The sequence below is a fragment of the Loxodonta africana genome, chromosome Y, assembly GCF_030014295.1.
Source record: "Loxodonta africana isolate mLoxAfr1 chromosome Y, mLoxAfr1.hap2, whole genome shotgun sequence".
NCBI lineage: Eukaryota > Metazoa > Chordata > Mammalia > Proboscidea > Elephantidae > Loxodonta > Loxodonta africana.
In genome coordinates, this window is record NC_087370.1 from 19,396,541 (window position 1) to 19,424,262 (window position 27,722).

The 27,722-nt window shown below is 45.3% G+C and overlaps 1 protein-coding gene across 2 annotated transcripts in view; it reads left to right on the forward strand.

The window, feature by feature from the left end:
- LOC135228989 (pseudouridine-5'-phosphatase-like) overlaps positions 1-25,943 on the forward strand; it is a 90,584-nt gene extending 64,641 nt beyond the window's left edge. Inside the window, exon 4 of one of the 2 annotated variants that reach the window (XM_064278731.1) lies at positions 23,846-25,943. In XM_064278731.1, the coding sequence (XP_064134801.1) occupies positions 23,846-24,022 (177 nt within the window). In that variant the 3' untranslated portion in view covers positions 24,023-25,943. Of the gene's footprint in view, positions 1-381; positions 1,440-23,845 lie in introns of those variants that run through there. The other variant, XM_064278732.1, reaches the window with a different exon arrangement.
- Positions 25,944-27,722: the final 1,779 nt, after the last annotated feature.

The following is a 27,722-nucleotide window of genomic DNA, read 5'->3' on the forward strand; positions in this document are numbered from 1 at the left end:
TCGGACTCAAAAGACTTATTTACATAAAGTGAGAAAAAAATCTCCACCACAGATCAAAGGACTACTTTTTCTAATATCCAAAGAGATTTTGTAAATTAAAAAGGGAGAGATCAGAAAAGGGGCCCAAGAACATGAATATGTAACTCACAAAGCGCCAATAACCATATGAAAAGGTACTGTATCTCGCAAATAAGAAAATGCAGAGTACAAAGACTTATTTTCCCACCCATTAGCTCTATAAAGACAAAGATTAAAATTTGCATATTTGGTGTGTTTGCCGGGACTCTCTCAATGCCATTGGCTGGAGCATAAGTCAGAGGGCGCATTGGCAGTCGCTGTCAGACTGAAATGTACACATTTGTCTTTCCTGTTCACTTTCAGGCCGCTGAGCAAATAAAGGAGCCCCTGGGTGGGACAAATGGTTAACATGCTCAGCTCTTAACTGAGAGGTTGGGGATTCCAGTCCATCCAGAGGCACCTTGGAAGAAAGGCCTGGCTATCTACTTCCAAAAAACCAGCCATTGAAAACTGTGGAGCACAGTCCTCATCTGATTCATGGGGGCGTCATGAGTCGGAGTCAACTGGAAGACACCTGGTAAGGTTTGGTGTCACTTGTCCCGGTGCACGGTTAGGCACCGGCTGCTTTTCCTGCCGTTGCCTTTGCACCATCAGTGCAAATGTCAACTCAGGGTAAATGGCAGATAATGCCTGAGTTTAGTTGTGAGTGTAGATTTGACCTTGTGTATCTCCTATAAGTATCTTAGGGGCCCTCGAGGGTCCACAGACCACACTGAAATCTGCTGGCGTAGAGAACAGAAATAAGCAAGAGAAAGGTGAATGGTTGTTCTCACGTGCATAGAATTTTCTAGGGAGTCTTCGGGAATGTGTTTGTATAAATGCCTTTGATGATGGGGTAGCAGGCCTTGGTTGTTGTCGTTGGGTGCCATGGAGTCGATTCCAACTCATGGAGACCCCATGTGACAGACTAGAACTGCTCCATGGAGTTTCCTAGGCTGTAATTTTTACAGGAGCAGATCGCCAGGTCTTTCTCCCTTAGAGCACTGGGTGGGCTTGAACCACCAACCTTCCATTAGCCAATCCCTTAACTGTTGTGCCACCAGGGCCCCTCTGCAGACCCTAGTAAGGCTCTCCATTCACATGTGACACACACCCTCAACGATGTGCATTGGAGTTGCAGTCTGTGCGCCGAGGCCCAGGAAGCCCTGCTGGCTCTGTGTGGGGGCAGAAGAGAGCTTCCCTCTGGTCCGCTACGCAGGGGTTAGTTTTAGCAAAAACAGACAGGGCGAAAGGCCCAGCCTCCTGGATGGGACGCAGGCCAGAGGTTTAGGAGCCTGCGTTGATGTGCCCTGGAAGCAAATGTCCAGTAGGAATGGTGGCTCTGGCACAAGGCATGCTTTGATAAGATGCAGGCTATTTTGGGGTGGGGGGAGAGGGAGGGAGGGGATGCTTGTCTAAGATGCCCTTGGAAGATGAAAGGTGCCCTTGTTGCAGGGTCACTAGAGAACACTGCTCCTTCCAGTATCTGGTTCTGCAGCAAGACGTCCTCTAAAACAAACAAGATCATGCGTGTCATTTTTTTTCCTAATAAATCTGAAATGGCAAAACAGCCTCTTTATGTTGTTTAAAAAAAAAAAAATGGAGGAAGGAGTGCTTTGTTCTTGTTAGGTGCCCTTGAGTTGGTTGTGAATCGTGGCGACCCTGTGCGTGCAGAGTAGAGCTGTGGTCTGTAAGGTTTTCAAGGCTGTGATCTTTTGGAAGCAGATTGCCAGGCCTGCCTTCCAGTGCACCGCGGGTGTGTTTGTACTGCCAACCTGTTGGCCAGTACTTGAGTCCTTAACCATTTGCTCCACCCAGGAATTCCTGAGGGACTACTAAAACCCAAAAGCAAAAACCTGGTGCCATTGAGTCGATTCTGACTCATAGCGACCCTATAGGACAGAGTAGAACTGCTCCATACATAGGGTTTCTAAAGAGTGGCTGCTGGATTTGAACTGCTGACCTTTTGGTTAGCAGCTGAGCTCTTAACCACTGTGACACCAGTGCTTCTGAGGTACTACTGGTTTTCTCCAAATCCTCCAAACATTAAATTGCTCGCTGAATGGATACATTTTGATCCTAATTCTCTTGACTTCCCCTGCTCCTTTACCTAGTGATTCTGACCAAGGGCTAAGGACATAGGATTTCTGTAGAAAGAAGACTTTCTCTGGGCATCATGCGGACTACTGCTGTTTGACCTAAATGACTGTAGATAAAGGCATCAGATATTGTCTGGAGCCAGCCTGGGGACTCTTGGGGGCCTGTGACTCAAGAGGCTTCACAGCATCCTCCGTGTGCTGTCCCCGGAACCCAGGTCTCTCTACAGACAGTGGCCCAGCCTTCCAGAATGGCTCATGGAACGCCCATGGCAAACAACGGCCGTCTCAGGACCTCAGAAAGTCACGGACTGAAGCGCTTTCTTTCACTTGATTGAATGCTGAATGGGAGCAAGGGGCTGAATGTTGTTTCCCCTTGCTTTCCTCTCTCCCAGCTCCATGCTGCAGGTCTGAATATATCCTTATCTGAAAAATAATATAAGGAGCTACTGTTTCTGGTTGTGATCTCAAATGGAAATGTCACCATCCAGAGCCATAAACCCAAAAAACCAAACCGTTGCCCTCAATTCTATTCAGACTTACGGCAGCACAGGGTAGTACTGCCCCATAGGGTTTCCAAGGAGTGGCTAGTAACTGCAGACCTTTTGGTTAGCCACCGAGCTCTTAACCACTTTGCCACCATGGCTCCATCCAGAGCCACAGAATGTAAAAACCATTTCCCATCAAAGTGATTCCAACTCCTGGAGACCCTATGTGTATCAGGGCAGGGCTGTGCTCTGTAGGGTTTTCAATGGCTGTGGTCTTTCAGAAGTAGATCGCCAGGCTTCTCTTTCGAGTTGCCTTTGGGTGGACTCAAACCTCCAACCTTTCGGTTAACAGTGAGTGTGTTAATTGTTTGCACCAGCCAGAAACTCCACCATGGACTGTAAAATGTCTCTCATTTCTCAGATTTTGTTGTGCAACGTGTGATGGTTTCTTAAACTTTGTGCCTGCCCCCTTAGTGATCTTACAACCATACACTGAGCTTTTCCGTCTGTAAAGTCTTTCTCTTCAGCATGAGAAGAACTACCAAGATAGGTGCCAGCATAGTGAAAAATCTTCGATACGTAATGTTTTTTCTCTTATAAAAATGCTTCAGCTAAAGACCGTAGTACATGATCGTCATCGTTATGGGGTGAGCTATCCAGCCATTTGTAAGTTTTTGCAGATGCCATTATGGTGTTGGAAACCCTGGTGGCATAGTGGTTAAGAGCTATGGCTGCTAACCAAAAGGTCGGCAGTTCAAATCCATCAGGCTCTCCTTGGAAACTCTATGGGGCAGTTCTACTCTGTCCTATAGGGTCGCTATGAGTCAGAATTGATTCGATGGCAAAGGGTTTTTTATTATAGTGTTGACAAAGAATAATAGACTGCAAGAAAAGTGAACAAATCCGTCTTAGAAGAAGTACAGCCAGAATGCTCCGCATAAGTGTGTATGGTGAGACTTTGTCTCACGTACTTTGGACATGTTATCATGAAGTACCAGTCCCTGGAGAAAGACATCATGCTTGGTAAAGTAGAGGGTCAATGAAAAAGAGGAAGACCCTCAATGAAATGGGTCAACATAGTGGCTGTAACAATGGGTTCAAGCATAACAACGATTGTGAGGATGGCACAGGACCAGGCAGTGTTTTATTCTGTTGTACGTAGGGTCACTATGAGTTAGAAATGACTGGACAGCACCTAACAACAGCAACATTAAGGAATGGGTTATGCAGCCATTCATAGGTTTAGGAATGTGTCATAGATTGAATTATGTCCCCCAACAACATGTGTCAACTTGGTTAGGCCATGTTCCCAGTATTGTGTGGTTGTCCTCCATTTTGTGGTTGGAATTTTATGTTGAAAGTATTACGGTGGGATTGTATTACACCACCCTTACTCAGGTCACCTCCCTGATCCAACGTAAAGGGAGTTTCCCTGGGGTGTGGCCTGCACCACCTTTTATCTTACAAGAGGTAAAAGGAAAGAGAAGCAAGCAGAGAGACAGGGGGACCTCATACTACCAAGAAAGCAGCTCTGGGAGCAAAGCGTGTCCTTTGGACCTGGGGTCCCTGCGCCTGAGAAGCTCCTCGACCGGGGAAGATTGAGGGCAAAGAACTTCCTCCAGAGCCGACAGAGAGAGAAAGCCTTCCCCTGGAGCTGACACCTTGAATTTGGACTTTTAGCCTACTTTACCTTGAGGAAATAAATTTCTCTTTGTTAAAGCCATCCACTCGTGGTATTTGTGTTACAGCAGCACTAGATGACTAACAATACCATATCTGCAATATTTAAAAAGTTAATTACCTAGTATCCACTATAGCTAATGGAAAGTTGAGAAAGCTTTGGTTTTCTTAGACAGCAAATTCAGTGCCTCCTACACGTCCTTCTTCCCACATCACTGAACGGGTGTACATCTTCATGTTGAAATGAACTATGGCTACTAATCGCCCTTGATCTTTTTCCATCCTCTTGAGATAAACAGAGTGAAGTAAACAAAATGATAGTCGTGGCATTTTCGTTTGCGATTACAAAGACAGTGAACCCAACAAAAGCGACACACCGTATCTATTTCTGGTGTGTTTGTTCAATATTTTTCAGTATGAGTGCTAGCAGTTAATTGTCTGTCTCTCGTTACTTAGCTCCATGCACACAGACACATACATCAAACAAATCATCAAATGCTGAAATAATGTGCCAGGAGCCACTTTTTGTTGCCATGATTTGCCACATTTCTTGAGGGGCTCTTTTATAATTTAGTCTTATATTGTTCTAGTTGCATAAATGCCAGGTGGTTTTCTCAGTGCTTGGTACATCTGTACACAGGATTTGTGAAATCGCCCCATATCAGCAATTCCAAAGAACAGTGGTTCTCACCAGGCCATCGTACCAGCATGTACCATGTGCCTGTACGTGCTGGTACGATGTACACGAAGCCACCATCCCAGAGTGAGAAATCAAAAACTAACCCAGGTATTTAAAAGGATCTGTTGTAGCTTGGCTTTCTAAAGAATCAAATGCACAATCTTACCCTCAAGCGCTCATACTAAAAAAAAACAACAAACCCGTTGCCACGAGTCAATTCCGACTCATAATCCAAAAAAACACCAAACCCATTGCCATCGAGTTGATTCCAACTCATAGTGACCCTAGAGGACAGAGTAGAACTGCCACACAGGGTTTTCCAAGGAGGGGCTGATGGATTCGAACTGCCAGCCCCTTTGGTTAGCAGCCATATCTCTTAACTACTGTGCCACCAGGGCTCGACTCAGCGATCCTACAGGACAGAGTAGAACTTCCCTATAGGGTTTCCAAGGAGAGGCCGGTGGATTTGAACTGCGGACCTTTTGGTCAGCAGCCAAGCTCTTAACCACTGCACCACCAGGGCTCCAACTGTTCATACTAGACATTCACGATTCTGCTTAAAGTAGACATCCTAATAGAGCAGTGAATAGACATTGAAGCAACGATTAAGAGTTTCTTTGTAAATTAGTGGTTTGGCCTTTTGAATGCTTCTAAGGTATCACCCAGCCGCAGGTGTGTAAAGTCACCCGTGCCATCGAAGGACTCCCTGAAGTCCACAGCTGTGGAGTTGTGTGTCTTACCACTGGGAGGTTGAAGATTCTACGTGGCAGGTCTTCCGGCCACCGAGGGGCGGGTATTCTCTGTAATGAGAATGGCCCCCTCCAAAATCGTCAGCTACTCCCTCCTCTAGGGGACTCTTGCCTCTTGGTCAGCGGGGCCCTGTTTACTTCCTCCAGTTCCTTCAGCACACCTGTTAGTAAAAAAAAAAAAAAAAAAATTTTTTTTTTTTTAGTAGCTCCTCCCAAAACTGCTGCATTGAAGGAAATCGAATAGAACAGTCTGTGCGTGTTGTGTTGTCTCATGATGCAAACGTGGCATGTTGGGAGGTGAAAAATAGCTGACTTTTTTATGTATAAAACATACAGGCACACACACAGTACATAAACTATATATACAGGACATCTCTTACTAACATTTCATTAGGGGAATCTGTTAAGGAAAAAGACATGTTTCAAAGGGCTCCTTAGGGGGCATTGTAATGGAGCGGGGGCGGGGGGGGGGAGTGGTAAGACACTGGAAGAGTCCGATATTGGATTAAACAAGTCCTGGATTCATAGTCCCAAACCGTTTCCAAGGGTGAAGCCGAGCAATTCAAGATTGATTTTCCAGTTTTTAGAGAATGTCCGGAATAGAACGTGTCCACCAGGACACTTTGTGTGTTCAAGCTGGGTGACCCCATTGCCCCGGTTCGGCCAGGAATACCATCTCTTAGCATTGAAGCCCCATGTCCAGGCCCCGCCATCTGGACGATTGGCGACCCCAATTTAAGCCCAGGCTTGGCAATAGCTGGTCTAAGCTATGCCCAAACCAAAAGCAAACCTGTTGCTGTCAAGTCAATTCCAACTCAATAGCAACCTGATAAGACAGAATAGAACTGCCCCGTAGGGTTTCCAAGGAGCGGCTAGTGGATTCGAACTGCCGACATTTTGGTTAGCAGCCAAGCTCTTCAACCACTCTGCCACCTGGGCTCCATAAATTTTCCAAGGCTGTCAGTCTTTACAAGAATAGATTGCCACATATTTTTCCAGCAGAGAGGCTGGTGGGTTCAGTCTGCCAGCCTTCCGATTACCAGCCAAGGGCTTAACCAATGCACCACCAGACCTTGAGCTGTGCCCAAGAGGGTGCAAATCTCTGAGGGGGCTTGGGGGTCTCAGGCCAGGTATCCTTCAATGATCTAAGGGTCCTGAGAGTTGAGAATGCTATCACTCGCTCTGGTCTTTTTTTTTTTTTTTTTATTAACTTTTATTAAGCTTCAAGTGAACGTTTACAAATCCAATCAGTCTGTCACATATAAGTTTACATACATCTCACTCCCTACTCCCACTTGCTCTCCCCCTCTTGAGTCAGCCCTTTCAGTCTCTCCTTTCGTGACAGTTTTGCCAGCTTCCCTCTCTCTCTATCCTCCCATCCCCCCTCCAGCCAAGAGCTGCCAACACACTCTCAAGTGTCCACCTGATATAATTAGCTCACTCTTCATCAGCATCTCTCTCCTACCCACTGTTCAGTCCCTTTCATGTCTGATGAGTTGTCTTCGGGGATGGTTCCTGTCCTGTGCCAACAGAAGGTTTGGCGATCATGACCGCGGGGATTCCTCTAGTCTCAGTCAGACCATTAAGTCGGGTCTTTTTATGAGAATTTGGGGTCTGTATCCCACTGATCTCCTGCTCCCTCAGGGGTCCTCTGCTGTGCTCCCTGTCAGGGCAGCCATCGATTGTGGCCGGGCACCAACTAGTTCTTCTGGTCTCAGGATGATGTAGGTCTCTGGTTCATGTGGCCCTTTCTGTCTCTTGGGCTCTTAGTTGTCGTGTGGCCTTGGTGTTCTTCATTTTCCTTTGCTCCAGGTGGGTTGAAACCAATTGATGCATCTTAGATGGCTGCTTGTTAGCATTTAAGACCCCAGACGCCACATTTCAATGTGGGATGCAGAATGTTTTCGTAATAGAATTATTTTGCAAATTGACTTAGAAGTCCCCTCAAACCATGTTCCCCAGACCCCCGCCCCTGCTCCGCTAACCTTTGAAGCATTCATTTTATCCCAGAAACTTCTTTGCTTTTGGTCCAGTCCAGTTGAGCTGACCTTCCATGTATTGAGTGTTGTCTTTCCCTTCACCCAAAGCAGTTCTTATCTACTGATTAATCAATAAGAAACCCTCTCCCTCCCTCCCTCCCTCCCCCCTTCGTAACCACAACAGCATGTGTTCTTCTCAGTTTTTACTATTTCTCAAGATCTTATAATAGTGGTCTTATACAACATTTGTCCTTTTGCCTCTGATTAATTTCGCTCAGCATAATGCCTTCCAGGTTCCTCCATGTTATGAAATGTTTCACAGATTCGTCACTGTTCTTTATCGATGCGCAATATTCCATTGTGTGAATATACCACAATTTATTTAGCCATTCATCCGTTGATGAACACTTTGGTTGCTTCCAGCTTTTTGCTATTGTAAACAGAGCTGCAATAAACATGGGTGTGCATATATCTGTTTGTGTGAAGGCTCTTGTATCTCTAGGGTATATTCCGAGGAGTGGGATTTCTGGGTTGTATGGTAGTTCTATCTCTGTTTAAGATAACGCCAGATAGATTTCCAAAGTGGTTGTACCGTTTTACATTCCCACCAGCAGTGTGTAAGAGTTCCAATCTCTCCGCAGCCTCTCCAACATTTATTATTTTGTGTTTTTTGGATTAATGCCAGTCTAGTTGGTGTGAGATGGAATCTCATCGTGGTTTTAATTTGCATTTCTCTAATGGCTAATGATCGAGAGCATTTTCTCATGTATCTGTTGCCTGCCTGAATATCTTCTTTAGTGAAATGTGTGTTCATATCCTTTGCCCACTTCTTGATTGGGTTGTTTGTCTTTTTGTAGTTGAGTTTTGACAGAATCATGTAGATTTTAGAGATCAGGCGCTGGTCTGAAATGTCATAGCTGAAAATTCTTTCCCAGTCTGTAGGTGGTCTTTTTACTGTTTTGGTGAAGTCTTTAGATGAGCATAGGTGTTTGATTTTTAGGAGTTCCCAGTTATCGGGTTTCTCTTCATCATTTTTGGTAATGTTTTGTATTCTGTTTATGCCCTGTATTAGGGCTCCTAGGGTTGTCCCTATTTTTTCTTCCATGATCTTTATCGTTTTAGTCTTTATGTTTAGGTCTTTGATCCACTTGGAGTTAGTTTTTGTGCATGGTGTGAGGTATGGGTCCTGTTTCATTCTTTTGCAAATGGATATCCAGTTATGCCAGCACCATTTGTTAAAAAGACTATCTTTTCCCCAATTAACTGACACTGGTCCTTTGTCAAATATCAGCTGCTCATACGTGGATGGATTTATATCTGGGTTCTCAATTCTGTTCCACTGGTCTATGTGCCTGTTGTTGTACCAGTACCAGGCTGTTTTGACTACTGTGGCTGTATAATAGGTTCTGAAATCAGGTAGAGTGAGGCCTCCCACTTTCTTCTTCTTTTTCAGTAATGCTTTGCTTATCCGGCGCTTCTTTCCCTTCCATATGAAATTGGTGATTTGTTTCTCTATCCCCTTAAAATATGACATTGGTATTTAGATTGGAAGTGCGTTATATGTATAGATGGCTTTTGGTAGAATAGACATTTTTACTATGTTAAGTCTTCCTATCCATGAGCAAGGTATGTTTTTCCACTTAAGTATGTCCTTTTGAATTTCTTGTAGTAGAGCTTTGTAGTTTTCTCTGTATAGGTCTTTTACATCCTTGGTAAGATTTATTCCTAAGTATTTTATCTTCTTGGGGGCTACTGTGAATGGTATTGATTTGGTTATTTCCTCTTCGATGTTCTTTTTGTTGATGTAGAGGAATCGAACTGATTTTTGTATGTTTATTTTATAACCTGAGACTCTGCCAAACTCTTCTATTAGTTTCAGTAGTTTTCTGGAGGATTCCTTAGGGTTTTCTGTGTATAAGATCATGTGATCTGCAAATAGTGATAACTTTACTTCCTCCTTGCCAATCCGGATACCCTTTATTTCTTTGTCTAGCCTAATTGCCCTGGCTAGGACTTCAAGTACGATGTTGAATAAGAGCGGTGATAAAGGGCATGCTTGTCTGGTTCCCGTTCTCAAGGGGAATGCTTTCAGGTTCTCTCCATTTAGAGTGGTATTGGCTGTTGGCTTTGCATAGATGCCCTTTATTATGTTGAGGAATTTTCCTTCAATTCCTATTTTGGTAAGAGTTTTTATCATAAATGGGTGTTGGACTTTGTCAAATGCCTTTTCTGCATCAATTGATAAGATCATGTGGTTTTTATCTTTTGTTTTATTTATGTGATGGATTATTTTTCTGATATTAAACCAGCCTTGCATACCTGGTATAAATCCCACTTGATCATGGTGAATTATTTTTTTGATGTGTTGTTGGATTCTATTGGCTAGAATTTTGTTGAGGATTTTTGCATCTATGTTCATGAGGGATATAGGTCTATAATTTTCTTTTTTTGTGATGTCTTTACCTGGTTTTGGTATCAGGGAGATGGTGGCTTCATAGAATGAGTTGGGTAGTATTCCGTCATTTTCTATGTTTTGAAATACCTTCAGTAGTAGTGGTGTTAACTCTTCTCTGAAAGTTTGGTAGAACTCTGCAGTAAAGCCGTCTGGGCCAGAGCTTTTTTTTGTTGGAAGTTTTTTGATTACCATTTCAATCTCTTTTTTTGTTATGGGTCTATTTAGTTGTTCTACTTCTGAATGTGTTAGTTTAGGTAGGTAGTGTTTTTCCAAGAATTCATCCATTTCTTCTAGGTTTTCAAATTTGTTAGAGTACAATTTTTCGTAGTAATCTGAAATGATTCTTTTAATTTCATTTGGTTCTGTTGTGATGTGGTCCTTCTCGTTTCTTATTCGGGTTATTTGTTTCCTTTCCTCTTTTTCTTTAGTCAGTCTAGCCAATGGTTTATCAATTTTGTTAATTTTTTCAAAGAACCAGCTTTTGGTTTTGTTAATTCTTTCAATTGTGTTTCTGTTCTCTAATTCATTTAGTTCAGCTCTAATTTTTATTATTTGTTTTCTTCTGGTGCCTGATGGGTTCTTTTGTTGCTCACTTTCTATTTGTTCAAGTTGTAGGGACAGTTCTCTGCTTTTGGCTCTTTCTTCTTTTTGTATGTGTGCATTGATCGATATAAATTGGCCTCTGAGCACTGCTTTTGCTGTGTCCCAGAGGTTTTGATAGGAAGTATTTTCATTCTCGTTGCATTCTATGAATTTCCTTATTCCCTCCTTAATGTCTTCTATAACCCAGTCTTTTTTCAGGAGGGTATTGTTCATTTTCCAAGTAGTTGATTTCTTTTCCCTAGTTTTTCTGTTATTGATTTCTAGCTTCATTGCTTTGTGGTCTGAGAAGATGCTTTGTAATATTTCGATATTTTGGATTCTGCAAAGATTTGTTTTATGACCTAATATGTGGTCTATTCTAGAGAATGTTCCATGCGCACTAGAAAAGAAAGTATACTTTGCAGCAGTTGGGTGGAGAGTTCTGTATAAGTCAATGAGGTCAAGTTGGTTGATTGTTGTAATTAGATCTTCCGTGTCTCTGTTGAGCTTCTTACTGGATGTCCTGTCCTTCTCCGAAAGTGGTGTGTTGAAGTCTCCTACTATAATTGTGGAGGTGTCTATCTCACTTTTCAATTCTGTTAAAATTTGATTTATGTATCTTGCAGCCCTGTCATTGGGTGCATAAGTATTTAATATGGTTATGTCTTCCTGATCAATTGTCCCTTTTATCATTATATAGTGTCCTTCTTTATCCTTTGTGGTGGGTTTAAGTCTAAAGTCTATTTTGTCAGAAATTAGTATTGCTACTCATCTTCTTTTTTGCTTATTATTTGCTTGATATATTTTTTTCCATCCTTTGAGTTTTAGTTTGTTTGTGTCTCTAAGTCTAAGGTGTGTCTCTTGTAGGCAGCATATAGACGGATCGTGTTTCTTTATCCAGTCCGTGACTCTCTGTCTCTTTATTGGTGCATTTAGTCCATTTACATTCAGCATAATTAGAGATAAATAAGTTTTTAGTGCTGTCATTTTGATGCCTTTTCATGTGTGTTGTTGGCAATTTCATTTTTCCACATACTTTTTTGTGCTGAGACGTTTTTCTAAGTAAATTGTGAGATCCTCATTTTCATAGTGTTTGACTTTATGTTAGTTGAGTCGTTACGTTTTTCTTGGCTTATATCTTGAGTTATGGAGTTGTTATACCTTTTTGTGGTTACCTTATTATTTACCTCTATTTTTCTAAGTAAAAACCTAACTTGTATTGTTCTATATCGCCTTGTATCACTCTCCATCTGGCAGTTCAATGCCTCCTGTATTTAGTCCCTCTTTTTGATTATTGTGATCTTTTACCTATTGACTTCCATGATTCCCTGTTACGTGTCGTATTATTATTATTATTTTTTTAATTAATCTTAATTTGTTTGTTTTTGTGATTTCCCTATTTGGGTTGATATCAGGGCATTCTGTTTTGTGACCTTGTATTGTGCTGGTATCTGATATTATTGGTTTTCTGGCCAAACAATATCCTGTAGTATTTCCTGTAGCTTTGGTTTGCTTTTTGCAAATTCTCTAAACTTGTGTTTGTCTGTAAATATCTTAATTTCGCCTTCATATTTCAGAGAGAGTTTTGCTGGATATATGATCCTTGGCTGGCAGTTTTTCTCCTTCAGTGCTCTGTATATGTCGTCCCATTCCCTTCTTGCCTGCATGGTTTCTGCTGAGTAGTCTCAACTTATTCTTATTGATTCTCCCTTGAAGGAAACCTTTCTTTTCTCCCTGGCTGCTTTTAAAATTTTCTCTTTATCTTTGGTTTTGGCGAGTTTGATGATAATATGTCTTGGTGTTTTTCTTTTTGGATCAATCTTAAATGGGGTTCGATGAGCATCTTGGATAGATATCCTTTCGTCTTTCATGATGTCAGGGAAGTTTTGTGTCAGGAGTTCTTCAACTATTTTCTCTGTGTTTTCTGTCCCCCCTCCCTATTCTGGGACTCCAATCACACGCAAGTTATCCTTCTTGATAGAGTCCCACATGATTCTTAGGGTTTCTTCATTTTTTTTAATTCTTTTCTCTGATTTTTTTTCAGCTATGTTGGTGTTGATTCCCTGGTCCTCCAGATGTCCCAGTCTGCATTCTAATTGCTCGAGTCTGCTCCTCTGACTTCCTAGTGTGTTGTCTAATTCTGTAATTTTATTGTTAATCTTTTGGATTTCTACATGCTGTCTCTCTATGGATTCTTGCAATTTATTAATTTTTCCACTATGTTCTTGAGTAATCTTTTTTGAGTTCTTCAACAGTTTTATCAGTGTGTTCCTTGGCTTTTTCTGCAGTTTGCCTTATTTCGTTTGTGATGTCTTGAAGCATTCTGTAAATTAGTTTTTTATATTCTGTATCTGATAATTCCAGGATTGTATCTTCATTTGGGAAAGATTTTGATTGTTTTGTTTGGGGGTTTGTAGAAGCTGTCATGGTCTGCTTCTTTATGTGGTTTGATATGGACTGCTGTCTCCGAGCCATCACTGGGAAACTAGTTTTTCCAGAAAATCCGCTAAAAAAAAAAATGCAGTCAGATCCCTATCAGAGTTCTCCCTCTGGCTCAGGCTATTCGGATGTTAATGAAGCCGCCTTGGGAGGGTGGGGGAGGGATCAGAGAGCTAGGAGAGTAGCACCTCAGAATATAGCCAGAGTTGCTTGTCTTGCTTGGAATGACTATTATATCTGAGATTTCCACGGGGTGCGTCGCCTATGTGTGCTGGCTGTGTGGAGATTACCCCTGGGGGGTCTGGCCCGCTGGAGGGTGGGGGAGGGATCAGAGAGCTAGGAGAGTAGCACCTCAGAATATAGCCAGAGTTGCTTGTCTTGCTTGGAATGACTATTATATCTGAGATTTCCACGGGGTGCGTCGCCTATGTGTGCTGGCTGTGTGGAGATTACCCCTGGGGGGTCTGGCCCGCTGGAGTCACGGTCAGATCCTCTGCTGCCAGCCTGGGATGGTGCACTCCCGACTCCAAAATCAGTCGCTGCCTCCCGGGGACTCCCCATGCCGTCTGCTGCGTCGCCACGCCGTCCCTGAGAACTGGCTGGGCTCCCCCCCGGGTCAGCTTAGGCGAGCGGAGCAGCTCCCCGCGCCTGTGCCGCGACCGCGCATCCCGGCTGGGACGCCACTCTCCCTGCTCCAAGACCTGTCACTGTCTCCCGGGGACTTCTCCCACCGGCTGCGTTGCCACGCCGCCCGCGCGAACTGGCTGGGCCCCCTTTCGGGGTTAGTTCAGGGGGGTAGAGCAGCTCCCTGCGCCCGCGCCCCCCCACAATCCCGGTGGGACGGCTCCCTGGGTGGGACGCTGCTTTCCTCGCTCCAAGACCAGTCACTGCCTCCCGGGGACTTTTCCCACTGGCTGTGCCGCCACGCCTCCCGCACAAACCGGCTGGGCCCCCTCCCGGGGTTAGTTCAGGGGGATGGAGCTGCTCCCCGCGCTTATGCCGCGCCCCCTGCCCGCCTAAATCCTGGCAGGACGGCTCCCCATCTGGGACTCTGCTCTCCCCTCTCCAAGAGCAGTCACTGCCTCCCGGGGACTTCTCCCACTGGCTGTGCCGCCACGCCACCCGCGCGAACCGCCTGGGCCCCCTCCTGGAATGAGTTTGGGGGCGAGGGCTGGGCCCCTTGTTTGTGCCGTCTGCCCCCCTGGGCTCTGCCCCAAATTGGGCGCCGAAGGTCACCTGACTGGTACGCTGGCTCCAGGCTCTGAAAACAATCGCTGCCTCCCCGTATTTGTTCGTTCTCCGTCTCTGTGTTTGTTGTTCAGGGTTCGTAGATTGTTATGTATATGATCGATTCACTTGTTTTTCCGAGTCTTTGTTGCAAGAGGGATCCGCGGTAGCGTCCACCTAGTCCGCCATCTTGGCCCCGCCTCCCTCGCTCTGGTGTTAAACAGAATGGCATTAGAAACCCCCCGTATTTTCTAAAACGAGATATTTGCTTCCCGAGATGGACCCACAGGGAACTTGTAGCAGACTGGCCATTTGGTTTGGGAACTCCGGCAGGTTCCTGTCTCCCAGCCATTGGCAAATTATCCTTCTTTAATACTATTTTTTGGCAATATGGGGTTTGTTTTATTAGCTGAAGGCCTCTTAGCACAACCAGAGGGCGTGTCTGTTTTATTTTCTTCTTCTTCCACCATTATGTACGATAGCCTTGTGGTTATTGGGTCAGTTCTGACTCATGGTAGCTGTAGCTAGGATTAATAAAAAAAAAAAAGGATTAATAGGGAAGGCTTAATCTTGAATCCTAATGTCTGACCGCGGGCTTGTTGTTAGTTGCCATCGAGCTGACCCAGACCATGGAGACTCCATGTGTGCAGGGTGGAACGGCTCCGTAGGGTTTTCGGTGGCTGTGAGCTTTCAGAAGCAGATTGCCAGGTCTGTTTTCCGAGGCACCTCTGGATGGGCTGACACTGCAAGCCTTTCAGCTGGTGTTCTAGCTCTTCACAGTGCTGACTGCTCACCTGTATCTGCATTATATCACTGCCATAACAAAGGACTGCAAGCTTAGCAGCTTAAAGCAGCACAGACTGACTTCTCCAAGCTCTGCGGCTGGCCTCTGCACTCAGCGTCCTCAGGTGTCGGCCGGTCCGGGATCTTATTCAGGGCTCTGGAGGGAATCTGCTTCCAGGCTTGCTCAGGTTGTCCCTGGAATCCAAAGCCTCCGGGTTTTGACCTCAGGTCTCCCGTCCTTGCCGGTGTGGGTGGGGGGTGGCCCTCAACTCCTAGGGACTTCTCTCCAGCCTTTGCCAGTGGCCCTATATCTCAGACCCTGCGAAGGCAGGTCAAGCCCCTCTCACACCGGAACTCTCCTGGCCTCCCTCCCCTCTGCCGCACCTCTGCCCCCAGCCCCTCATTTCTTTCTTTTTTTTTTTTTAATTGAACTTTAGGTGAAGGTTTACAGAGCAAACTAGTTTCTCATCAAACAGTTGGTGCACACATTGCTCTAAGACATTCGTTAACAACCCCACAAAATGTCAACACTCTCTCTTTTCAACCCTGGGTTCCCTGTTACCAGCTTTCCTGTTTCCTCCTACTTTCCAGTCCCTGCCCCAGGGCTGTGCACCCCCTGTAGTCTTATTTTGTTCCGTGGACCAGCCCCTCATTTCACATGGGGAACCTCCTGTTGATGAAAAATTCCAAGGACATGACATTAAACAGTTTAGGACCGGGCATTAAGATGAGCATTGAGAGAAGAAGGAAAGGAACGTGAGCTTCAGTTGGAATTCCCCGCACATCTTTGTTCCCGGAGGTCCCGACGCTGCCAGGACGCGTCTACAGTCCTTCTGAGCCTGATTGTCGGAAGGGGAAGTGATGGTGTCTTTGTGGAGATGGAAAACAAATCCTCCAGGGCGTTACCTTTCTGGGCCTCTCAGCACTTGTTAAATATGCTGCTTGGCCTTGAATGTCAGGTGTCATTATCGAGGACAGCTGGAGAGAGATCTGCTGTGACTCGTCTCGGTAATTCAGACTTTTAATCGCCTCCGGTTCCAGGCAATTACCAGTTACCATCAAGTCGGCTCTGACTCGTGGTGACCCTGTGTGTGTCAGAGTAGAACTGGGCTCCGCAGGGTTTCCAGTGGGTGATTTTTCGGAAGCAGGTCCCCAAGCCCTTTTTCTGAGAAACCTCTGGGTGGACTCAAACCTCCAACCTTTTGGTTAGCAGCCGAGCACATTAAGCATTTGTGTCACCCAGGGACACCTGGGAATTTCTTCACCTTTTTCCGCTGGGCATATTGTTTCCGTAACAATCACGAGGCTCTTCTCAGCAGAACACTTGGAGACAATATGGAAAAACCACATAGGTCCAGGAAGGCAGTCTCTTTGTACTGTGCTAATCCCATTTGGTTAAGCCTCTTATGTAGGTGCTGTCCGAGGCCAGCCAGAACCTGGCTGTGCCTTTCATGATACCTTTTCAAGAGCAGCAAGCGGCATCTCGTCGTATTGGAAATGCCCCAAACCAGAAGCAGTTCTGACCTAAGATATCCAAAAGTCATCATTCCACTTGAAAGGCGCTGGTGGGGAATTGAGTACAACTTATCGTTACAGACGTTTCAGCGTCTTACCCGTGTGTTTGGCGAGTCTTCGAGGGGTGGTGTCAGACTTTAGGTCTTAATACATGAGGCTAGTAGGACCTCCTTGTATGCAGCCTTGTATATCATCAGCTCAGTGCAAAAGGTGTGATTCTGCACATTTTCCTTAGATACTGGAATAGAGGAAGTAGGAAAAAAGAATGCAGTTGACCATTGAGAAACTATCAAGACTTCTTTTATTAATCTGTAAAACAACGGGTTGCAAATCAATCAGAAAGAAGGTTTAAGGCCCCTCTGAGATTCTGATGTCCAACAATATGAAAATCAAACTTGGCATTACAACATCAATGTATAGAAAAAGATCTATGGCAGAAAAAAAAAATGGGATAAAATAAGATATTTAACTTCGAAATAGTGGTATAGCTAAAAGTTATCGTTTGTCATGGTTAGGTTCATATTCAGAGGATACCTGGCTTTATAAATGATGAATACGCAAAGGTACTGTTAGTACACTCCATGCGTTCAGGAGTAGAACTGTGCTCCGTAGGGTTTTCTTGGTTGTTATCTTTACAGAAGCAGATTGCCAAGTCTTTTTTCCACAGCACCACTGGATAGTTCCACGGAGCCTGTAGGCTGGTAACCAAAAACTACCAAGCCCACTGCTGTTGAGCCGATTCCGACTCAGAGCAACTCTATAGGACAGAGTAGAACTGCCCCATGGGGTTTCCACGGAGCAGCTGGTGGATTCAAACTGCCGACCTTTTGGTTAGCAGCTGAGCTGTTAACCACTGCGCCACGAGGGCACTGCTATGGGACATACTTAAAATGCATGTACTGTATTTTTCACAACTAACGCACCGACACGTAAAACACGCATAACACACCTAGGAAAATAATGCGTGAAGGAGTTGCGTGACTGGCAAAAAAAAGTATAAAACACGTGTTTTTTGTGTAAAAATATGGTACGCATCATTCCAGGTCTTCTTAATGACAGTTTTGGCAAGCAAACCTTATGTAACTTTATATCAAGTTCTGTGCGTCACTGAGCAAATGAAAAGGTGATATTCTCTGAGGTGATATTCTTATATTTGAAAACATTTGGTCGTTCCAGAAAAGCTTGTAATTTAAAATAAATACTTGTAGTTATTTCACACTTGTAATTGTTTAATCATTGTAATTGCTTTTGGTGGCCGATTTTTCAGAAGTAGATCACCAGGCCTTTCTTGGGAGGCACCTCTGGGTGGACTTGAACCTCTAACCTTTTGGTTAGCAGCTGAGCGTGTCTGCACCACCCAGGGATGCTCATCCCATGCACTTTCATTCATTTCCCTTAGCACTGTGAGACAGAAGTTGCTACCTTACTACCTGGAGCTCACGTGGACTTCTTAATTATACATATGCTGTTTGACATTAAAAATTAACACGCAGAAACCTGTAAGTCCCCCGTGACTCTGATCTGTGGCCAGGGTCAAGAATGGGGACTTACACCACCCTGCAGTAGGTTGTGCTGAGCTTAAATGTCTTCCGAGAAGTCAGCTCAGTGCCTCCAGGTGATAAGCCGCTGAAATGTCTTACCTCCATCTTAGTTAGAAATGTCACTCTTTCCAAATGGAACCCCCCCGGCTACACTTTAATTATGCTCATCTGGTCTCCTGGAGATGGAAATCACATATATTGCAGACTGCAGCTTGGTAGGGTGACAAGAACTTTGAATGCTGGAGACCTGCATTCTGCCCTAAATCCTGTCATCCATGTGACTGCGTGGCTTCAGCCCACCTTTGACCTTCCCATGGCCTAGGTCCCTCCCCTGTGGAAGGAGAGGGCTCAGAGAATTCTGCGGTTCCCTGCCGCTCTCAGCCCTGCGTGGCGACACCCCCAGCATCTTTGCTAACTTAGCAGGCATTTGTCAGACGCCCTAAAGTCCCTGGGTGCTGCACACGGTGAACGTGCTCGGCTCCCGACCAAAAGCTTGGCTGTTTGACCCCACCACAAGCGCCTTGGGAGAAGGGCCTGGCAATCTGCATCTGAGAAGTCAGCCACCGAAAACACCATGGAGCACAGTTCCCGGGGTCGCCAGGAGACGGAGCCCGCTCAATAGGACCTGTTTTGGTTTGTTTTTTAATGTCCTAGTTTGGACTTTTAGCCTCCAGAAATGAGACAATAAATTTCTCTAAAGCCACTTGCTTGCGGTGTTTTGTTGTAGCAGCCTGAGGAGACTAAGCCAGCTTATTTCCACTGCCTTCTGCTCATGCGGTTGGTTAGTAGGTAGTGGAGCGCACCCAGAGGCACCTCAAAACAAAGGCCTGAGGATCTACTTTGGAAAATTCAGTCATCGATAACCCCATGAAGCGCAGTTGTACTCTGAGACGCATGGGGTCGCTGTGAGTAGGAATGACTCCAAGACAACTGCTTACTGATTATTAGATGCTCACTGTTTGCAGTGGTCCCAGGGGAAGAGCAACTGAAACCGCGCCCTTCCCGGGTCACTGTCAGGATGTTAGTGTCAGCACAGGTTATGAAACGGATATCCTGAGGACTGCCTTCTTGGCCTGAAACCTCCCGCGAGGCAAGGAAACCTGCTCTGGAATGCCCACTGGATGCGCCGTGCTATGAAAAGCCATTCGATGAATTAAAGGAGTATAAAGCCTGTGTACCCACATGCATGCGGTGCCCTGGCAGAGATATCATAGTTACCTGGTGCTGCTGTAACAGAAGTAACAGAGATACCACAAGCAGGTTCCTTCAACAAAGAGAAATGTATTCTCTCACAGGTTAGGAGACTACAAGTCTGAATTCAGGGTGCCAGCTCCAGGGGAAGGCTCTTTTTCTGTCGGCTCTCGAGGAAGGTCCTTGTCTCTTCAGCTTCAGTTCCTGGGTTCCTTGGAGATCTCCATGTGGCTTGTCTTACCCCATCTCTCTCTCTCTGTTCCCTTGTTTAATCTCCTTTATATCTCAAAAGAGACCCATGCAGGATATAACCAACACTAATCCTGCCTCATTAGCATAACAAAGACAACTCATTCCCAAATGGGATTATAACCACAGACACTGAGGTTACTGTTACTTCCCTGATAAACACCACAACTGTGAGTGTGGTCTGCGAGTTCTGTCTGGCCGTTGCAATGAATTATCAAACCCGGTAGAGAGTGCCGTGGGAGGGACAGCTGGTGTCTGAATTGGTAGAGGTGGCGGAGAGAGGAGGCATGTCTGCCCTCTGCCTCATAGGAATCAGCCTTGGGCTATTGGTCTTGGTTCTCCTTCCCCTTTGTGGGGTAGAGGAGGTCAGACCCCTCCCTCATGCCACTTCTACCATTGTGGTGGAACACAGTTCAATCTATAACAAGAGGGGTGGGGTGGGGGAGATTTCCAGAAGAAGGGGACCCCCTGGGAGCGTGTGCAGGCCACACACCATTATCCCCTGGACCAAGCCCTGGTCAGTACTTGCTGTTTCACTGATGGTTCCAGGGCAGGGCTCGGCCTTCCCAGCTGGCCTGGCCCGGCTACCTGAGGTGATCCCTCGCCATCTTGGCCTAGTGAGAAGCTGTTTGCCCGCCCAGCCTCTCCCACTTGCCTGCTGCTGCTGCTGCTGTGGCTCAAGTCCGTTTACTTAGAGGGAAAGGTTTCTTTCCACAGAAACTAAAACTCAAAGGCCTAAGTCATAATACACATGTTGGCATGAGTAAGTTTGAGGTCAAGTGCCATCAGTCAAGGATGGGAGGAGACGGGCTAGTCCCTAAGGGGGAAAAAAAATAAGTACTTAGTGAGCATTGAGTTTCCGTTTATGGGGATGAGAAACACGGCAGAGGGCTTTGTGATGGTCACGCAACCTGACTGATGTCATTGGTTTCATTGAGTTGTATAAGTGAAAAATGTTGGATTAGCAAATGTGGTGCCACCTATATTTTTACAACCATTAAAAAATTTAAAAAGAAGAACAATAGAGGCAGCCTGACCTGGGTGAAACTTGTTTTTTAGCTGGGTGTGTCAAATAGAAGCCACACAGAGATACCTCAGTGTTTTAATAGAAGAACACACTTCTTCTTTTGCGCAAGGACAAATAAATAAATCCTACAATAGAACGGTATTATTTTAGCTTCTAATACTTTCTCATAGGCAGAATCTTTCTGGGTGACTTTTAAGGTCTTATTCTCTGATTTCAATAGAGAGACAAGCCACCCTATGAGAATTCTTAAAACGTATAGGTTTCCGGGAACTGGTTACTTTTCTTGTATTTAGAAACATTTGATTTTTGGATTCAAGATGCGTAGTGTATCAAAGACATAGAAACCTCTTGAGACGTTGTTATAGATGTTTCAAAATACATTAGCTGCTCTGCTTTATAATTCTACACAGTCTAAGAAAGCAAACAAACCTAAACTCCCAGGTGCTGCTGAGTCACTGCGAAGGCACTCCTGCAGGCGTGCTGTCTCTGCAGCTGACCACACAGAGCTGAGAGAGAAGAACGAACGGGGTTCCTCTTAGCAGGATCTGTGTTTGCTGTTTGCGTTGTGTTCTGCGTTTGGCCACCGTGGTCAGAGTTTGCAAAAGCCTCCTGTGTCCCATGTTTTTCTGTGGGCCGCTCACTCCTGTCCTCCATCTGCTCACGGAGTTTCCGTGCCGGACCCTCCACATGTCCCATCTCCAGTCCACTCGTCTGTTAACTTCCCGTACTTCAGATTCGATTATAAATATCTCCACTTTCCTCAAACTGAGTTGACTCAGCCTAGCCACCGACAGCGAAGAGCACCTTCTGAAAGCCATTCAGTGAAATCAGCACAAGGCAGGGAGGGAGATGAAAGGAATTCCAGGTGTCCTGGGTGTCATGCACACAGGCAGGGTTTCTGGGCATTGCGTGCGGCTGAAGGAACCCGGGACCATGTTTACGTCGGCAGCTCCGGCAGTGTTTCTCCGTTTAGAGCAGTTGGCGTTGGAAGTGGCTAGAGTTGGAGGGGAGCCCAAGCCAAGCGTCCTGTCTTGCTCAGTTTTCCCTGAATAACTTACTCAGGCTCTTCCTTACTTATGTACCCTGACGTACTGCAAATAGCCCTTTTTTTTGCAAAAGTTATTATATCCAGGAGCACTGGTAGTACAGTGGTTAAAGCACTCAGCTGCTAACTGAAAGGTCGGCGGTTTAAACCCACCATCCACTCTGCAGGAAAAAGATGTGGCTGTCTGCTTCTGTAACGGTTTACAGCCTTGGAAACCCTATGGGGCAGTTCTGCTGTGTCTTACAGCGTTGCTGTGAGTTGAAACTGACTCAGTGGCAACAGGTTTGGTTTATTATATCAGCATCTTACTGTTACCAATACTTGGCTTTTCGTCATCCTTTATGCGTTTTCATGGAGTCCCCGGGTAGTGCAAATATTTGTCATGCTCAGCTGCTAACAATACCAGGAAGTTCTAGTCCCAGGTGAAGGACAGCAGGGCCAGTCAGGACGTTTTACATCATGGGAAGGCCTCTGTGCCCCTCACAGCCTGGCCGGCCTGTGCTCTTAGCTGCAAAGAGAGAGTAAGCCTCTTTTCACATGAAACATGTGGTCATTCCATGAACATGGGAATTTTCTAGATGCCTGTTGTCCTAAGATGGAGAGTGTCTTAGTTATCTAGTGCTGCTAGAAATACCACAAGTGGATGGTTTTAACAAACAGGAATTTCTTCTCTCACGGTCTAGAGTCTAGAAGTCCAAATTCAGGATGCCACCTCCAGGGGAAGGCTTTTTCTCTCTGTCGGCTCTGGGGGAAGGTCCCTGTCATCAATCTTCCCTTGGGTATAGTAGTTTCTCAGCACAGGAACCTGGGTCCAAAGGATGTGCTGTGCTCCTGGCTCTCTTTCTTGATGGCGTGAGGTCTCTGTTTGCTTCTCTCTTTTATATCTCAGAAGAGATTGAAGATAGAGCTTAATCCTGTAGATTGAGTCCTGCCTCATTAACATAACTGCCTCTAATCCTGCCTCATAAACATCATAGAGGTTAGGATTTACAACACATAGGATAATCACACCAGATGACAAAATGGAGGACAGCCACACAATACTAGGAATCGTGGCCTAGCCAAGTTGACACACATTTTGGGGGGGACACAATTCAATCCATTGCAGAGGCCTATGTAAAGATAATGTGCCCTGGTTCACTGTTGTTTGCTGCTGGAGTAGCCTGTTGTGAGTGTACGAAATGTACTGTAGTGTTGTTTACCTGATAGAGCATTATTGAGCACACTGGTAAACACAGAGTACAGACACCCCATCTTCAGTGTGGATATCCGAGTGGGAGAACACACTGTGTCCGTACCCTCATAGGGTAAAAGCCTGAGAAAGTCAGAACCTGTGGAAGGTGGAAACCTGCCAGAGGAGGGAAACGCAAATATTTTCCCCTTATAGAAAAGTGGTAAGCTGCACCCTGTCTAAAGTGGAAAACGTGCCAGAGCCAGAGAAATGAGGCAGCCCTGTCGAGTTCCGTCCCTCACAGGCTTCGCTGTAGGACGGTGAATTTCCATGGCACACGGAAAGAGATGCCATATGTAACACTGAAACTTCAAACTAAGGAGATCTCTGTTGTATAACAGGGCACACACAGGCACTGAACATTGAACTACAACACCCTAATCATTGAATTTTCAAACTGTGGTACAGAAAACATTAACAGCTCAGAAGTTATTTTGCATTTAAAAAGCATGATTTTTTTTTTTCCCAATTTCCTCCCATGCTCAGAGTATTCAATTACTGATTGAGCAGATTTTTGTGATTCAAATAAAATAAAGTTTTAAACAGAGAAGCCTGGCCGGCCACGCGGCTGCTCTACACTTCCATAACACCTTGGCAGGGGGCGTGGAAGCTTCTCCCTGCTAAGGCAGCAGTGCCGGGAAGTGCGAGGAACAGAGAGAAACGCCTGCGAGGCTAGTCACATGCGTGGTCAGCAGGAAGGGCCCTCGCCACCTTCTGTCTGATCTTGCATGATCACAGAGCTGGCGGTGATGCTAAGGAGGAAAACCTAATCTGGATGTCTCGTTACGTAAAAGGCCATCTTCCCTTTCTCTTTCTCTCCCCTGCCCCACAGTGCCTCGTGTTTGAAGACGCTCCCAACGGGGTGGAGGCGGCCCTGGCGGCGGGCATGCAGGTGGTCATGGTCCCGGATGCAAACCTGAACCGAGACCTGACCAGGAAGGCCACCGTGGTGCTAAATTCCCTCCAGGATTTCCAGCCCGAGCTGTTTGGTCTGCCGCCCTACAACTGAGCGGCCGGCCGATCTGTCTTCAGCGTCCACTCCGGGGGCCCCCACAGCCGGCGACACGAGTGAACAAAGGACGACTCCAGATTGCCACTTGCACCCTCATTTCAGCTACCTCCCAGGACATGTTCTTTTCTCGCTCCCAGGCTTCTCATGAGTTAATGGGACGCCTGCCTTTTCACTGGGCGGGTGCGGCCTGCTCGCTCAAAAGTGCTGAGAAACCATAACCTGATACTTGAAATAAAATGAAGTGTAGAGGCAGCCCCGAAGACAGATCAAACTCTAACTACCATTTGAATAATTAGGCTGATTGGACACATGGTACATACACACATACGGAGATGTGTGTATGTATTTATTTGTATATATATGTGTATATAAGCATATATATGTACATAAATTTTTCTTTTCCAAGACAGACTGAAATTATATTGGCGTTCGTTAGTTTTTTAAGCAGTAGCTGGAAAGTGGGAGTCCCCAGGAGGCAAAAACGGTTAACTGCTCACTCGACTACTAACCGAAACGGGGCAGTTCAAACCCACCCAGAGGTACCTCAGAAGAAAAGCCTGGCAATCCACTTCTGAACGTCAGTCATTGCAAACCCAATGGAGCTCAGTTCTACTCTGACATATGTGGGGTCACGGTGAGTTGTTGTCGACTCGACGGCACCGCAAGTGGTTTGGCTGCAAAATGTAACACGCATACATATATGTATGTGCCTGTAGATAACATGTATGTATGTTATATACTGCCTTAGTCTCCTCAGTGTTGGTCTTAACATGTAATAAACCAAACCAAACTCACAGCCATCGACTCGATGCCAACTCATAGCGACCCTATAGGACAGAGGAGAGCTGCCCTGTAAGGTTTCCAAGGAGCAGCTGGTGGATTTGAACTGCCAACCTTTGGGTTAGCAGCCAAGATCTTAATCACTACACCACTAGGGCTCCAGCCTGCAATAACAACTAATGCAAACAAGACGGTTCGATTCCATTTGGCTTGTAACCCGAGTGAGAAAGCCATGCAGTTGATCACACTTGAGAGAGAATCTTCTCGTGAGGAACTCTTAAAGTTCCTTTTGACCCCCGCAAACATCTCTTTAGACTTTCAGTCAGAGGCCGGCTCCGAGCCTTGGAATCCACACTTACCTTGTAGTATGGATGTAAGCATAGCACGTACCGTATTTATCCACACCCTCGTCTATACTTGAGAATGTTGCTACCTTACTTCAGCGCAGTCATCTCCCAGCGTGGAGAATGTTCATCTCCTACTGCAGTCTTCGATACAAATATAAGTTTATTTTCACAGCACATACTTGACAAGATTGAGCATCGTGGCACACTTTTGGGAGGAATTGTGGGACGTTATCTGTCTGCGGTTAGCCCCTCTTTATAGATTTATTCTGCCTTTGAGATTTGTCCGTAATGCATCTGGGCACAATTGTGAGCCTTCGAAATGGGGAAGAAGGGTTACTGGGCATTCCGTGTGTGGTGGTGTATCCTTTTAGGTGCCCTCTGCCGTTGATTGTTAGTTGTGGGACAGTCACGTGACACACGGAGTTGCTGGCTGGGGCCCTTGTCCAGTGAGTGCTGCCCCTGGCTCCTGACCAGCTTCGTGTCTGTTTACCAAATGTGTTTCAGCATCCCTGACTGCCCGTGTCTGTGGCCTACTCCTTGAATTCTCCCTTGAACCTGCTGTATCATCTAATAGTTCCCTTGTTAAGTTAGTTAAATAACATTTTTGGAACATGTTCATAGTTATTTGTATGAGAGTTATGATTTTACCTTTTGTTTCTTTGTTTTGGTTTTAAATTATCCAACACAGGTAACAGATGTATGTGACTTTTTTTTTTTTACCCAAACGGGACTCAACTGTTGATATATTTTAACGGAACCCTACTGTACTTGAATAAAGACTCTCAATGAAATGGCCTCTTGTTTGATTTGGCATCGAGTTCATCCACAGAAGGTATCCCAATGTTTCCTAAGCACTGAACCGTTCTCCATGCGTGAGACAAAGAGGCTCCACTGACACCCAAACAACATAGCCGCAGGGGCAGGGTGGTGATGGTGTTACGGTGTTGTAACCGAGGCTGCAGCGAAACTCTTTAATTTTTGTGCAAAGGAGAAACACCGACAGCTCGGACAGAGCACACGCATTGTTCTTACTCTTTCCCGTCAGCCTGGTTGCTTCGGTACATGCTAGGGTTATTATTTCACTGAATAACTCATTGACTCAGGCATAATAATGAAAATTTAAAACAGAACGTACTCATCCCCAGAACGTTTAAAGAGTAATTGTCATACTTTCTTAGCTCGTTTTAAGTGCCTTTCATTAGGGACGTGCAGCCATGAATAGAAATCGTAGAGATTTGTGCTAACTAAGCAGCTGGTGTTTGCATATACATTACACATCCTTTAGCAGGATCTTTAAGCCTCAAAGATGACATATAAGCCTCTTCTTAACTCCACTTAAATGAAGTATACACAGCACGTTAAAGACCTGACTGATGACTACTAATTAGTATTTTTTTTCCTCCTGGCCTAGTAAGTCCTCATTCAGAGTTCAGTGATTATAAAAGAAGAGAATTCTGGAAGGCACCTGTTTTACACCTGAAAGAACCAATTCCTTCATCAACAGGAATTAATGTCTGCTGTACAATGGTAGCCAATGTCTAGATACAGTACCACAGCTCATATGTGAATATAACTGGCAGTTTGGTGCTGAATTTGGCACACTTTGAATAGTCTTTCCAGTTTTTAAAAACAAATCTGCGTGTTACATGCAAAGGAATGACTTTTCACCTACTTATAATAACTCTAGAAACCCTGGTGGTGCAGCGGTTAAGTGCTGTGGCTGCTAACCAAAGGGTCAGCAGTCAAATCCATCCAGCGCCCCTTGGAAACTGTATGGGGCAGTTCTACTCTGTCTTATAGGGTCACCAGGTGTCGAAATCGACTTGAAGGCAACAGGTTTGGTTTTGGGGTTGGTGTATAGTCACTCCCTTCTTAACGGTTTTCCCAGGTGTACACGCTGTTCTTTTCCCCTACAGGATAATGTTCACAATGGCCTAGCCTGAGACAAAGGCTTTCTGGCCCGAAAATCTCTAGAATGATTTTCTTTACAGAAAACTGAAGTGCTAAAGAGCAAAGCACTTGAAACTAAACAAGACTTCAACTCAGAACCCGGCCCTGCTACTAAATAATTGTGTTACCTTATTTTGCCCCTTTCAGCTGCAGATTCTTTATCTGTGAAACAGGGGTGATAAAAACTTTGTAGTGCTGGGCGGCACAAACGCTTCAATGCTTGACTACTAGCTGAAAGGTTGGCCGTTTGAACCCACCCAGAGGTGCTTTGGAAGAAAGACCTGGTGATCTGCTTCAGAAAGTTCACAGCCTTGAAGATCCCATGAAACTCAGTTCTACCCTGATACGCATGGAGTCAGTCACCATGAGTTAGAGTCAACTCAGCGGTAGCTAACAACAACACCGTTGGTGTGAACATTTGATACCCTGATACGCATGGAGTCAGTCACCATGAGTTAGAGTCAACTCAGCGGTAGCTAACAACAACACCGTTGGTGTGAACATTTGATACCCTGATACACATGGAGTCAGTCACCATGAGTAGAGTCAACTCAGCAGTAGCTAACAACAATACCGTTGGTGTGAACATTTGATACCCTGATACACATGGAGTCAGTCAC